Here is a 16,145-nt window from a genome sequence, read left to right on the forward strand (position 1 = left end):
AACTATGCTCCATTCCAACTGCATATGTATATCATGTGACTTTGCTATTTTACATGTCTCTTGTATTATTGTTGTACCATGCCCAAATTTCAATAAAGGAACATTCTGTTTAAAAAAACAAATAAATAAATAATTACAGTGCTATCATCCAAATACCGAAATAAAAGGGACAATGTAAATTAACCACTTGCCGACTGCCTTCTCCATATATACTGTGGAAAGCGTTAGCGCGAGCTCGGGTCCTTCGAACTCGATGTCCGCTGGCCACCCTCGATTGCGGTACACAGAGGCAGAACGTGGATCTGCCTATGTAAACAAGGCGGATTCCCGTTCTGACAGGGGACAATACTGAGATCTGCTGTTCCTAGTGATCAGGAACAGTGATATCTGTGTTGTCCAAGTAAGCCCATCCCCCACACAGTTAGAACACACCTAGGGAACACAGTTAACCCCTTGATCGCCCCCTAGTGTTAACCCCTTCCCTGCCAGTGTCATTTATACATTGATCAGTGAATTTTTTTATCACTGATCACTGTATTGGTGTCACTGGTCCCCAAAAAGTGTCACTTGGGGTCGCATTTGTCCACCGCAATGTTGCAGTCCCGCTAAAAATCGCAGATCACCGCCATTGCCAGTAAAAACAATTAAAAAAAATAAAAGTCCATAAATCTTTCCCCTTTTTTGTAGGCGCTATAACTTTTGCATAAACCAATCAATATAAGCTTATTGCGATTTTCTTTTTACCAAACATATGTAGAATACATATTGGCCTAAACTGATGAATACATTTGGTTTTTTATATATTTATTTATTTTTTGGATATGTATTATAGCAGAAAGTAAAAAATATATATATATATTTTTTTTTTCAAAATTGTCGCTCTTTTTTTGTTTTTAATGCAAAAAATAAAAACACCACCAAAAGAAAGCTCTATTTGTGGGGAAAAAAGGACATCAATTTTGTTTGGGTACAGCGACTGGGTGCCCGCTATGTCCGCCGGGCACCCGCGATCGCTCATGACAGAGCAGGAACGTGGATCTGTGTGTGTGTAAACACACAGATCCAGGTCCTGTCAGGGGAGAGGAAACAGATTGTGTGTTCCTAGTATATAGGAGCACCGATCGGTCTCCTCCCCCAGTCAGTCCCATCCCCCCCAGTTAGAACACACAGTCAGGGAACACAGTTAACCCCTTGATCGCCCCCTAGTGTTAACCCCTTCCCTGCCAGTGACATTTACACAGCAATCAGTGGCTATTTATAGCACTGATCGCTGTATAAATGTCAATGGTTTAAAAAAGTGTCAAAAGTGTCCGATCTGTCCACCACAATCACGATAAAAATCGCAGATCACCACCCTTTACTAGTAAAAAAATGTTAAATAATAATAAAAATGCCATAAATCAATAACCTATTTTGTAGGTGCTATAAAACCAATCACTATAAGCTTATTGCATTTTTTTTACCAAAAATATGTAAATACATATCGGCCTAAACTGAGGAAAATGTATTTTTATTTTTTTTTTTAAATTGGGGATATTTATCATAGCAAAAGGTAAAAATTATTGTTTTTTTCAAAATTGTTGGTCTTTTTTTGTTTATAGCGCATAAAATAAAAACCGCAGGAGGTGATCAAATATTACCAAAAGTAAGCTCTATTTGGGGGGGGGGGGGGGGGGAATGATCAAAATGTCATTTGGGTGCAGTGTTGTATGACCGCGCAATTGTCATTCAAAATGTTACAGAGCTGAAAGCTGAAAATTGGCCTGGGCACGAATGGGGTGAAAGTGCCCTGTATTGAAGTGGTTAAAGCGACGCAGTGCCGTATTGTAATTAAAAAAAAAAAAAAAAAAAAGGGCCTGGTCGTTAAGGGGGTAAATCTTTCCGGGGCTGAATTGGTTAAACAGTGTGTGCGTGTGTTTTGTATCACTTTAATAGCACAATTTGTTGCAGGGACACAGCGGACTTGATGACATAGATCAGGTTATGGAAACACTTGGTTCTAGTGCAGGCATGTTCCTGGGTTATGACTCTGGAAGTCCATCCCTCCATCACAGAAGGAAATCATTAGACATTAGTGTGGTGGACTTTGTGCTGAGTCCTAGACTCTCCTCTCTCCCAGCTACACAGACATGGGGAACCTGGTGTCCCTAAAGCTTCCCCCTGCAACAGGTCCGCACCCGGTTGGCTGCACAGATATCATGGTGGGACCTGGAAAAGAGGTGACTACACGAGGGGGCGGGGCTAGGAGCAACCATCTCGGTGTTGTCACTCGGTACTGAATTGTGTATTTCTGTATTTGTGTACAGGGCAGCTTCTTCCGGCTCTTCTACCCCTGCAGACCCGATCCTAGTCAGAGCCAGCCTCCTCTATGGATTCCCCGGCAACAGTACCTCGCTGGTTTGATCGGTGCACGCGGCTGGACCAGCAAAACTGCCCAGTATGGAGCGTCAGTAATCTCCGGTAACTAAGAACCATGTCATGACTCTAACGGCGAGCAGGGTGTTTCGTCGGATTAGGCGACGCGTCAGAATGTGTAACGGAAGTGACGTTCCGTCGCCGCCATCTTTCTACACCCCGCACTCCTCCATAGTAAGGATACACTAAGAAGAGAGAAAGCGGACATCTTGTTACACCCACCGGAGTTTTGCATTTTACACTTATTTTTAACAGTAAATTGAGGCTATATAGTGAAATACTGTACTTAGAACTCCATCTGACTGGTTAGATGTTGAATTTTAAAAGCAGCGGCAAGCCTGCTCTTCCCACAGGTTTGCTAATCTGGCAGAAGTTCGCTGCTTTTAAAATTCAACATCTAAACATTCATATGGAGTTCTAAGTACTGTATTTCACGATATAGCCTCAGTTTAGTGTTAAAAATAGGTGAAAAATGCAAAACTCCGGTGGGTGTAACAAGATGTCCGCTTTCGCCTTTTCAGTGTATACTTACTATGGAGGAGTGCGGGGTGTAGCGAGATGGCGGCGACAAAACGTCACTTCCGTTACACATTCTGACGGGTCGCCAAATCTGATGAAACACCGACTGGTTTGTTTGCTAGAGTGCTAGCGTTCGGAGGAGCGAACTCCAAACATGCCGCCAGGTGGCGCTGCAAGCTATGTTAGAAACTGGATTGTTACATACAATGTGTGGGACATCAGGCTGTTAGGGGCTCCACTGATTAGCATCACAGCACAGGAAATGGCAGTGTAGGTTTGGAAGTCAATATTTTTTATAGAATAAATACGACTTGTTGATGGCTGTGCTTTGGTTCGTTTTACTATTGTTAGTACTGAAGAAATTTATGAAAGTAGCTTTTTCTGTATGGCCCAAATTTACACTTAGGAATGGGGCAGTATATTATTATTATTATTTTACAGGGTTTATAGTATCTCACAAAAGTGTAAATATTTTACTATATCTTTTCATGTGACAACACTGAAGAAATAAAATATTACAGTGTACACATAGAAAAATGACATTTAAATCCTGCAAGGCTATTTAAAGCACCTGAACATATTAAGCAAATAAGCAATAATATGGGGATTTGGTCACACCGTGTGGCCATGCTGTGCTTAACCACTTAAGGACCAGGTCTATTTTTCAAACTTGTTGTTTATAAGTTAAAATCATTTTATTTGCTAGAAAATTACTTTGAACCCCCAAACATTATGTATGTATGTATATATATATATATATATATATATATATATATATATATATATATATATAATTTTTTTTTTTTTTCTAACACCCTAGAGAATAAAATGGCGGTCGTTGCAATACTTTCTGTCACACCGTATTTGCGCAGCAGTCTTACAAGCGCACTTTTTTTGGAAAAAATACACTTTTTTGAATTAAAAGATAAGAGAGCAGTAAAGTTAGCCTGATTATTTTTTTATATTGTGAAAGATAATGTTACGCCAAGTAAATTGATACCCAACATGTCAAGCTTCAAAATTGCACCCGCTCGTGGAATGGCGACAAACTTTTACCCTTAAAAATCTCCATAGGTGACGTTAAATAAATTCTACAGGTTGCATGTTTTAAATTAGAGGAGGTCTAGTGCTAGAATTATTGCCTCTCCCGGCACTGATAAAAGTAATCTCGCGGTGAATTCGCTGCTGAGACCACTTTTATCTTAAAGAGGACCGCCCGCTGAAGAAGTGGGTTATGGCAGCTAGTTTCTGCCATAGCAACGATATTCCACTTCAAAGAGCCAACGTATAACGAAGTTGGGCGGTCCTTAAGTGGTTAAGCCGACTACAGCTTCAAAGTACCCCGTTATGTACTCACTTTTGTTGCCAGCGGTTTAGACATTAATGGCTGTGTGTTGAGTTATTTTGAGGGGATAACAAATTTACACTGTTATACAAGCTGTACACTCACTACTTTACATTGTAGTAAAGTGCCATTTCTTCAGTGTTGTCACATGAAAAGATATAATAAAATATTTACAAAAATGTGAGGGGTGTACTCACTTTTGTGAGATATTGTATATAGCGCCGATGGTTTACTCAGCGTTTTACAACTTGAGGGTAGACAGTATAAATACAGTATACAGACAGTATATACAGTATAAAGACAGTATAAATACAATACACTTTAAAGCGGAGTTCCACCCACTTTATAAACTTATTCTCAATCTATATATTACCAGCCATATTTTCAGGAATGTGCATGTATTTTATTTTTTTTCAGGTAGCTTATCATGATTGTAAGCTTTTCCATATCGCTTCCACCTTCTCCCACCCACGGATATCTCCATCATATCCAGCGGCGCACTGTCTCCTGGGAGCTTTGTGTCATAACTCCCAGGAGTCGGTGTTGATCGCCGCCACTCACCATCGCGAGATGTTTCCATCACAACGGGGGCGGGCACTTCCAACGCCCGTTGTTATGGCAACCTGAGACGTTTCCTGCGATGCAAGCTGTCCATACCGCGCATGCACGAGTACGGGCGGTGCATGCTGGTTATTCAGCAGCACCGTATCCCAGGAAAGATTATGCTTGTGGGCTTCACAATACCACAAGCAGGATGGGAACTGCCAACAAAGAAAAATATAAGGTGATTTTTGTTCGAAAATAGTAAATGTAGCGGCACAATGTATGAGAATACTGAGTGCCATTAGTGTATATTATGATGTTAATATATGCATTGAACAAAAAAAAATGTCTGTATGTCATTGGAACTCCGCTTTAAGGCCCCTTTCACACATGTCTTCAGTTTGTTTCATCAGTTCAGTCACCTTTTTTCAAAGAAAAAAATGATCAGTTTACATCAGTTCTTTACATCCAATTAACCACTTGAGTCAAATTTTTGGTTTACATTAGAGCTGCAGGATTTTGGATAAAATGAGAATCACAATTTTTTTGCTTAGAATAAAGATCACGATTCTCGCAGCGTAACATCATCTCTCACATTATGCAAACAAATTGGGCTAGCTTTACTTTATAGTTGTGCTTTTTAATTCACGGAAGTGTATTTTTTCCCAAAAAACCGTGTGACATAAAATTGCAACAACCGCCATTTTATTCTCTAGTCTAGGGTCTCTGCTAAATATATAATGTTTGGGGGTTCTAAGTAAATTTTCTAGCAAAAAATACTGATTTTAACTTGTAACCAACAAGTGCCAGAAAAAGGTTTAGTCATTAAAGGGTAAGGCCACCTTTACAGAAAAATCTGTTAGTTGAACTTACGTAGGACACCCCCCTAGACCCCCCCGGGATGCCTAGATGTGAACAAAGCCTAAGTGCAGCCCAAATAAAAAAGGACAAAAGTCAAAACAATAGGTGTAACTTACAGTCAGTAGCATGTGTCCCTTGCGCTGATAAACTGCCCCTTCCTCAGTGTATATACTGCTCTCCTGCCATTTTCTGCCACAACCCCAACCCCCCCCCCCCCAGTGACTGGTTGCTCCTAACAACCAATGCAAAAACGGATGAAAAACTGACCATTTGTCAGTTTACATCCGTTTCATGTCCGATCTGTTTTTTTTTGACAGATAAAAAGTAGGGCTTTCATCGGTTCAAAAAAACGGATGTTGACGGAAGCGGATGAAAATGGATGAAAATAGATGATCATCCGTTGTCATCCATATTTCCATTGGAATGCATTGATGTCCATTTTTTTTATCTGTCAACGGATGGATGAAAAACAGACAAACGATCCGTATGTGTGAAACGGACCTGAAATACAGTTGGAATCTGAGGGTCCTGCTTGTTAGTAGAGATAGGCTTGGGCGTGTTCGAAATCCCACATGCCCAATCCCACCAGGAAGCCGACACTGCACACAGCTAATCACGGGCAGTGAGACATTTACTGATCCGCAGCTGCACAGAACAGGAAATTTCTCATGTGCCTGTGATTAGCCGTGTGCGGTGTCGGCTTCCTGGCGGGATCAGGCATGTTGGATTTTGAACACGTTCGAGCACCATCTCTACCAAGTGCTTACAAGCTAAGACCTGGGAACCCCAGCAATTAGCTGCAGGAGAAAGCCCATTGAAAACAATAGAAGGCTGACAGCTCCCACAGTTAATCGTGGCCCCTCACGTAGGATTGCTCAAGCAGTGATTACCTGCGAATGATCAGCTCTGGATACAGGCTCCATGAGTAATTACATGCGAGCGGCCACAAATAGCTGTGGGAGCTGTCAGCCAGTTGTTGCTTTTAATGGGGTTTCCAAAAGTTCCAAAAACCTTTCAGTGGTCCCATCTGCATATGAGACCATTTAATATTTTCTCAGAACTTTGCATTCCAATTGCACCATTCAGGAATAATGGTTCTCTATAATACTTAGAATGCATCACCTTCAATACACTGAGCACTAGGTGAAATACAGATAGAAGAGCTGTTTTACTTGCTAAAAGAAGATTTGTTTCTCACAATCCCAATCACAATTCTGAGATTTACACAACTGTAGCACTCAGGACAGCCCTATCTAACAGATGTATTACAGTTAAAGTCCATTCTGGGCTGGAATAAAAAAAAACTTCTCAGTGGGCCCCCTGCACTGCAAGGGTTAAATACTCATTATGTCTAGGGGGAGATGAGAAAGCTACATTACCTCTGATCAAGCTGGATCAAACGCTGTCCTTCTCCCCCTCACGCACTCTGGGCTGTTTAAGGCCAGGTGGCACTTTAGCATCATCATATACAATGCAGGGTTATTAACCCTGCATTGTACATGGAGGAGACAGGAGTGTACCTGCTGCCTGCAACACCTTAGAGAGGAGGCCTGGCAGGACTGGATACAGCCGTGGAGGGACCTCTCTGTATGCTGGAGTGAGAAATAAGGTAGATATTACACCTAGGAAGAATAAAATGTACAGTAATAAGCAAGTTTTTTTTTTCCCAGGATTGGGTTTTAAGTATAAAAAGAAGAAGCAAAAAATACTCTTGCGCACAGGTGTGTTGGCTAAAAAGTCCCAAGGGTTCAAGAAGGACTATGGACTTCGGCCTTGCTGCTCTCAAAGGATGGGATTGTCCTAGTGTTAAATAAAAAGAAGAGAAAAAAGAGCGCACCAGCCTAGTGCATTATCCTTGACAGATTTATTTAATTAAAAACAAGATAAAAACTACTCACAAAGGTCGAAGAAAAAATCGCATAGCAATGGCACAGAGGCAATTATTCCAGTGGTAGCAGTTTTCCAGGTCCCAGGAAGGAGGCATACGGACTACTGCTGGCTAACGCGTTTCGAAGGTTACCCTTCTTCATCAGAGCCTTAATAGTGTTGGTCTCGTGCTGGCCTTTTATACACATGTCAAACTAAACCAGACTGGTCGGGTAGGTTCTAGGGCTCCTCCCTTAGTTGGTGGGCGGTCCTCTAGGGAGGGTGGGTCTTGACTCGGTTGTCATTATTAAAGGGCCATAGTATCAATCAATAAATAAATCAATATACTATGGCCCTTTAATAATGACAACCGAGTCAAGACCCACCCTCCCTAGAGGACCGCCCACCAACTAAGGGACATGTGTATAAAAGGCCAGCACGAGACCAACACTATTAAGGCTCTGATGAAGAAGGGTAACCTTCGAAACGCGTTAGCCAGCAGTAGTCCGTATGCCTCCTTCCTGGGACCTGGAAAACTGCTACCACTGGAATAATTGCCTCTGTGCCATTGATATGCGATCTTTTCTTCGACCTTTGTGAGTAGTTTTTATCTTGTTTTTAATTAAATAAATCTGTCAAGGATAATGCACTAGGCTGGTGCGCTCTTTTTTCTCTTCTTTTTGGGTTTTAAGTAATACTAACAGGTCCCCCAGCCTGAGAGTGGACAGTAAAAGGAGAAACAACCAGTGGCGGCCGGTGGTCATTTTTTTTTGGGGAGGGCAGCAAACAGTATGCCACCACTTACCCCATCGCTTCACCGGCGGCTTCCCCTGCTCGGCAGTGGCCTCCCGTTCCCCTGCTCTCCACAGGTCATCACGGCGGCAGCTTTCGTTTCCTCCCTCCTCCTCCTCGGTGGCCAATCGGGAGTTGGCCAATTGGAAAATGGGTCTAACTACTGCTTCTGATTGGCTGGATTGAGGATCAGTGTTTCAACAGCGAATATTCATTCGCTGTTGTAACACTTGGGTGGGCTCATGGCGTAATGCTCTGCGCCACAAGCCCACCCAATTAGAGCCTATGGCTCTGATCAGGTGCTTAAAAAAAAAACACCCCCGCCGCTGTAATTCAGCAGCCCGGCGTCCTGAAAGTGTCCGGATGCATAAATAGGAGGTGGCGGAAGCAGCTGTGGATAGATTCATATCTCCTAATCATATAGGGGGTGGCATGAATAGAGGGGGTGGTTCCCCTAATGGACAGGCCGCCACTGGAAACAACACACTAATGAGCTTATCTCTCTGTAACTCTGCTGTCTCCCCCTATCACTCTGTTCCTTGCAAGCACATGAGCACTTGGCTGATTGGCTTCTTTTGCTGATTCTCTCTCACCCAGTCTGAGCTCTCTCTGCTGCACAGAGACTTCAAGAGGCAGTTACCAAATCAAATTCAAGTGCCCACACTGCTGGCATTAAAAATACATATAATGATGCATTACACATTAATGAATATAGAGCTGCATTCATTTTATGTCTTTTTATATCTATGGAGTTTAACTTTAACAGTAGTGGTATGATTACTTCATTGCTGCTTGGGTGCAAGGGGAGGATGAATTTTTTTCTGAGTTACTATTCATAGCGGTCAAAAACAACTGGTTCGGCTTTTTGTTCTCTTTTTAAACTTTTGAAAACTATATTAAGAAAGAACTTCAGGCACACAATGACATGCATAATGTTTGCAAACCTAGTGAAAGACATGCTACATTCATGTTACATCCTTTAGTGCCTTCTTATTTCCACCATCAGCATAGTATCCCAAGGCAATCCAGGTCAGAAGATAACTTCTAACAGGTGACACCACTGAAACATGGTGAATAAAATAAGGTATTTTCTGGAAACCCCTACCTAAAGGGTTTGTAACCCTACACCATGATTCACTGCCAGCCCCCCTATTTTAAGCTGTCATCCTGCACTATGTAACTGTTTGTTAGAAACAAAGCCTCTAAACACCTTTTTGTCATGTAGCTTCAAGCCGGTCACATGACTCCCAGCCACTCTAATACTCCAATCCAGGGCTTCAGCGGGAGGGGCCGAGATCTCCCTCTAGAGCCTGGAGGTCACGTGACCACCATGTAGGCCTGAAGTTATATGACAAAAAGGTATTTAGAAGTTTTGTTTCTAACCAACAACTACATAGTGCAGGATGGCATCTTAAAAGAGAGGGGCTGGTAGTGAACTTTTTAGAAGCTTAATTTTCTTCTAACAGCAGCCGGGGGGGGGGGTGAAGAAAGCTCTCACAGATTCCCAAGCTGACGGGCAGGGAGGGGAGGGGGGGAGAGGACAGGGGAGAGCAGAGAGCAGGGCTGCAGATGACAGAGGCACGTAAACTGACCACAGTGTCAGGGCTCAGCAGCCATGATAAACCTTGGTCAATTTACAGGTGGGAGGGCAGAAACTGGCAGGATCAGCTGGATTTTTTACAGAATCCAAAGGAACAGGTTAGACAGCACAAGCACTGTGCTGTTTAACCTGCTATAAGGAAACAGGATCTCATTTTTTTTTTTTTTAGGTTTACAATCACTTTAAAGTTTGGCTAATCCCTTTAGTGATGTCACTGCCCTTTCTGCCCCCAACCATGTAATTTCTTCTCTGCAGCAGTTTAATTAAAAGACAAATTCACCTTTAGTTAAGCCTTGCTTTAGGCTCTGTTCACATCTGGGCATCCCAGATCATGGGTGATCCTGAATCACGGCAAATGGCGATCCCCGTCACCTCCAATGGCACCCCAATCGCGGTGAGATTTTGCCGTGGTTGTCGCCCGATGAATCACAAAAACAGAATTGCGGCACGCCTGTCACCCAAAAGAAGTTCTGGAGTCCTGCGATTTGCCATGATTCGGGATGCCTAGATGTGAAGGGAGCCTAAAAGCCTAAGTGCAGCCAAATAAAAAGGACAAAAGTCAAAACAATGGGTGTAAATTATAGTCAGTAGCATGTGTCCCTTGTGCTAATGTCTGTTCTGTGTGAAATCAATTATCCTCCCGTCCTCCATTTATAGATTACTTTTCATTCATAGAAGCTGTAGTACGGTTTCTATGAATGGCAAATCTGGATGGAAAGGGCGGGCATAGTTGGGTTCGTTTGATGAGCGCCTTTGACAGACCCGAAGTTCTTTTAACCCCCACCGCATTGCAAGATTGTGGGGTTGGGTGTACATGGACAGAGAAAGATTTCACCTAACAGTCGAAGCATTAGCACAAGAGACACATCCTACTTACTGTAAGTTATGTCCCTTGTGCTGATTCTGGTGCTTTTATTTTGGCTGTACTTAAGCCCTATTATTTCCACCTTCTGTGGTCTCTCAAAGTGAGGCTTACCCATAGGAATAATTAGGGGGGACTCTTCTGCTGTCAGAATACGCAGATAAGCACTGCAGCTGTTGATTGAGTGGCTTTTATCTGCAGTTGCCACACTTTGATTGAAACATGGCTGGTCCCTGCTGAACCGGCCAAATTTTGATCCATTTATGGCCACCTTAAACCATGGTGTATCAAATCAAATAATGTTCTTTTCCATTCAATCTTTTATAGCACCTCAAAAAAAATGATAAAATGGAAAACCTACATGCCTATGATCATATTCAGAATCCCTGACAGGTTATTTATGCCAATGTGACCGCTATGGGGATTCTCTTCATTACCTGTGTACTCAGTGGAGCAGGAAGAAGGAAAAACTGAAAAGGTCTCTGTTTTTCCACTGTACCTAAAACTATGGGCACAAAAATATTTTGTGCCAATAGAAACCAGTCAGACTCCAGGTTTCATTTCTTTACCACAGATTAGAAGATTAACTGCTTGCCGCCCACCCACCGTCAAATGACAGCGGGGTGGTGCGGCTCTCGTTCTGTGACGCTGTCATATGACAACGTCCCAGAATGGCCCATCAGTGCCCATCAGTACCACCTATCAGTGCCGTCTATCAGTGCCCACCAGTGCCGCCTATTAGTGCCCATCCGTGCCACCTAACTGTGCCCATCAGTGCCGCCTATCAGTGCTCATCAGTACCACTGCCACCTATCAGTGCCCATAAGTGCGGCATATTAGTGCCACCTAATCAGTGCCCATAAGTGCCGCCTCATCAGTGCCCATAAGTGCCACCTCATCAATGCCCACCAGTTCAGCCTATTAGTGCCCATCAGTGCCGCCTCATCAGCACACATCAGTGAAGGCAAAAAATTACTTTGTTACAAAATTTACCGACAGAAAAAAAGTAAAAAACATATTTTTTCTACATTTTTGGCCTTTTTTTTTTTTTTTTGTAAAAAATAAAATACCCAGCAGTGATTAAATACCACCAAAAGAAAGCTCTATTTGTGTGAAGAAAATGATTAAAAGAAAAAAAAAAAATTTTTGGGTACAGTGTAGCAAGACCGCGCTATTGTCATTCAAAGTGCGAAAGCGCTGAAAGCTGAAAAATGGCTTGGGCAGGAAGGGGGTGTAAGTGCCCGGTAGGCAGTTGATTAAGCTGACTCCTGAATGACTAGTATGGAAAAACCTCCTTTTTGAACTCCTCTAGCCTTCAAAAATTATGGCCTACCTGTCTGTATTGCATTGTGTGTGTCTGACACATGAAAGGAACTAGATGAGGAATTCCTCTGTCACTGTAACAAATCCAAATCTTTCTGCATTCATATACTTCTCAGTCAATGGGAACTAACTACATCTTGTATATTTTGGTGGATGGGACTCAGAGAGGTCTAAAGTTCCATGGGTAAGGGAGCTATATACTTGTTATGACCCGGGGGTGGGCAAACCACGCTGGACACTGGTCAGTCCTATTGTTTAATATATTTGTTTTTTTAAGTTTGGTAAGGTTCTACAAAGTAGACTTACCACTAGCAAAGAAGCTGCTGAGTTGGCAGGATTTTACATTATTGTTTGTTATGTTTATTTCACTTTTTACAGTTAACCCTCAGATACCTGTCATATGGAATGGAGACTTTATGACGGGCAAGGACAGGAAACCACTTGTTATCTTTTCACATGGGCTTGGTAGTTTTAGGTAAGCCAACTGTTATGGATAAATTATGTAAATCTTTGGTTATTGTGGTGTAATTGACCCATTTATAGCTACTGAATAGTACAGGCATACCCCACTTTTAAGTATACATTGGGGTTTATTTACTAAAGCTGGAAAGTGCAAAATCAGGCTCACTTCTGCATAGAAACCAATGAGCTTCCAGGTTTTATTACCAAAGCTTAATTGAACAAGCTGGGGTTAGAAGCTCATTGGTTTTTATGCAGCAGTGAGCCTGATTTTGCACTTTCCAGCTTTAGTAAATAAACCCCATTGTGTACTTAAAAGTGGGGTATGCCTGTAGTCTTTTTCTAGCATAGATAATATAGTAAACAGCATTTGCCAATTTTGCTCAATGGCCAATTCGGAAGCAGTGCTGTATTAGGCTGTTGTTTTTGGATGGAATTTTATAGGGCACATTATTAAAGCCCAGTGGAACCTTATGCATGTATTACTATAATGCAGTCAGACTGTATATTCAGTAATACATATGCACCTTTTTAGTTTTTTTTCTTGCTTTTTGCTGCAGCAGGTGTTAACATTTTCTGTGCTGGAAGAACATTGGAGAGTAGAGATGGGCTCAGGCGTGTTCGGGATCCTAGTCCCAAACCACCTGCCCAATACCACCAGGAAGCCGACACTGCACACCGCTAATCACAGGCATTGAGACATTTACCTAAATGTGCAGCTGCAGACCAGGAAATGTCTCAATGCCTGTGATTAGCGGTGTGCAGTGTCAGCTTCCTGGCGGGATCGGGCAGGTGGGTTGGGACTAGTATCCTGAACACGCCTGAGCCCATCTCTATTGGAGAGTCAAACTATTGCTTTTACACACACTGCAGCAGCCTGAGTCTCCACTGGTCCAACACCCACCTGCACATGGCTCCACTCAACAGTGTTCATGCTCTCTGTGCAGTACTATTCATTGGAGCAGTGATGGAGACCTAAGCTGCTGAGTTGTCCCTTTTGGAAGACTTATCTCTTGTTCTGAAGCCAGCAGTAAAGTTTTGGATCTCCATCATTTTTTGTCTCAGGAACAATGGCCGCGAGGGCAAACTGAGAAGGTGAATCGACCTTGCGGTGACACAGACAGCAATAAAAGCTTAATATGGGTTCTAACCCTTCCCTACTCTACCTAAAAGTAAAAGAAGAGCTGACTATACATACATTTTAAGATAAACATTGTAATAATACCCCACAATGGGCAAGAATACACAAAACTTAAAATATCATTTATTTTTTTGTTTCAGTATTGCTAATATGATTCATTCAACAGTATAACAGCCCCATATTATTGTGCTTATTTTAGGAAAGGGTTTAGGGTATTTAAAAAAGAAGACCTTTTCAAAGGCTCAGTTTTACATTAGAGGCTTATCCGCTTTACAATATCCACATGAGAAATGACAAGTGGCATTTATCTCTGCTCTATTGACTGACAAAGACCACTAGATATTGCAAGACAGATGCATGATATGGTGGTATTGTCATATCTGGGTGTGCCCGCAGATGGGGGAGTTAGCCTATTTTTAATACTTGATGCTTCTAAGGTTTTTTTTTTCCCACACCTTTCCTTCCTCTTGGTGTACATAAACTTTCAAGGTTAGCAGAGCACTCGGCAGAAAATTTACCCTAATGCCGCGTACACACGACCGGTTTTGCCGTCGGAATAAACTCCGAAGGTTACTCAGACGGAACTCCAATGGAATTCCGCTCAAGCGGTCTTGCCTACACACCAAAGTCCGACTGTCCAGAATGCGGTGACATACAACACGTATGACGGGACTAGAAAAAGGAAGTGCAATAGCCAGTAGCCAATAGCTTCCGTCTCATACTTGCTTCAGAGCATGCGTCGTTTTTGGTCCGTCGGAACAGCATACAGACGAGCGGTTTTCCCGATAGTAATTGGTTCCATCGGAAATATTTAGAACATGTTCCATTTCTAGGTCCGTCAGAATTTTCAAAAAAAGAAGTCCGATGAGGCATACACACGATCGGAATAGACGATGAAAATCTTCCGTTGGACTTTTTCTGTCGGACATTCCGCTCGTGTGTACGCGGCTTAAGGTCTGTTGGATCATGAAAAACTGTCCTCTTACAGATACAGGCGATCCCCGGGTGTACAGCAAAATTTGTTTGCCCATAAGACTCTAAGAAGGTACTGTATATCAATAAATACACAATCAACAAAGTGAGTTAAAAATTAAATTGCCAATTTATTAATACAAAAATAGTTTTGAAAAAATCGAATTTCATGAGTAGGAGATTTGTTTAAAATACATATAGCTGATTGGATACAGTTCAATATAGTCTACTTAACTAATGACATTACATAAATGGTTATTTTAATCCCATATAATTTCCACCCTGTTATTTCAGCAGTGTTCTCACATGAGTCCAGTAAGTGGAATACCTCATTATATTTCTCAACGTGTTTTGTGGACTTTAATTCACTTCATCAGTAGTGGATGCTATTGACAAAGGTTTAAATCAGTTTGAATAAAACCGCAATCTTACAGGAGGGAAGTCACCAGGGCAGTCTGCCCCAGGGACTGTGGGGAACTCAGAAGCCCAACAAACAAAAGGGGCAGAGGTGTGGCTAGATGGCCACACAAAACCAACGGTAGGCCCATAGATAGTACTGATATCTCCTGGTACGTTGTCCTCAAAAGAAAAAGATAAAGAAAACGAAGGCCTGTGGTCAAAGAGCAGAGCCAACTGTGCATATCAATGCTGAGGAATCTTAAAATAAAAATATGGGGTATGCCATTGCTAAAGTAGAGGGTCAGAGGTCAACTGAAAGTGGATAGTTGCTTGCCTAAATTCACACTACCTCCCATCTCCCGAGTGTGTATATTGTCAGGAATTAGGCAGCAACTGTCAGACTTAAGGTCACATCTGACCCCCCCGAATGCTTCAGCTGAAGTGTCATGCTCAGAAAATATAAGTTACGTTTATTAAGAGCGATATAAATCTTGCATCAATAAGCCTGTACAGGTATAACAATTAAAGACGGAATATTCAGCTTCCGGCATAAGTTAAATCATTTCCACATCCACACTGAGTATTGTACAACATTTTTGTAACTTGCTCAGCTAATGTTGGACGTGATGTGCCCCAGTGTTCTCCAGGAAAATTCTGTTAACTACAGTTGTGTGAAAAAGTATTTGCCCCTTCCTGATTTTAATTTTTTTTTGCATATTTCTCACAAAAAAATGATTCAGATCATCAAACTAATTTTAATATTACAAAAAGATAACCCGAGTAAATCCAAGATGCAGTTTTTAAATTATTATTTCATTTATTAAGGGAAAAAAACTGTTTAAACCTGCCTGGCCCTATGTGAAAAAGGGCCAGGCAGGTTTGAACCCCTCCCATCCCAAATCATAAATGAACTGTAATTAACCATATTTTTTTGGAAAGCCGAGTTAAATTTCACTTGCCACACGCAGGCCTGATTACTGCCAGACCTGTTGAATCAAGAAATCGCATAAATAGAAGCTGTCTGACAAAGTGAAGCACGCTAACAGCC

At 42.0% G+C, this 16,145-nt stretch overlaps 1 protein-coding gene across 1 annotated transcript in view; it reads left to right on the forward strand.

Moving 5' to 3' along the window:
- The first annotated feature begins 1,993 nt into the window (after nt 1-1,993).
- Nucleotides 1,994-16,145, forward strand: part of LOC141128610 (platelet-activating factor acetylhydrolase 2, cytoplasmic-like) — a 78,943-nt gene continuing 64,791 nt past the window's right edge. Inside the window, exons 1-3 of the mRNA XM_073615998.1 lie at nt 1,994-2,219; nt 2,307-2,460; nt 12,505-12,601. Coding sequence (XP_073472099.1) covers nt 2,130-2,219; nt 2,307-2,460; nt 12,505-12,601 — 341 coding nt within the window. The 5' untranslated portion in view covers nt 1,994-2,129. The remainder of the gene's footprint in view (nt 2,220-2,306; nt 2,461-12,504; nt 12,602-16,145) is intronic.

The sequence above is a fragment of the Aquarana catesbeiana genome, linkage group LG02 (assembly GCF_042186555.1).
Source record: "Aquarana catesbeiana isolate 2022-GZ linkage group LG02, ASM4218655v1, whole genome shotgun sequence".
In the NCBI taxonomy this organism is placed as follows: domain Eukaryota; kingdom Metazoa; phylum Chordata; class Amphibia; order Anura; family Ranidae; genus Aquarana; species Aquarana catesbeiana.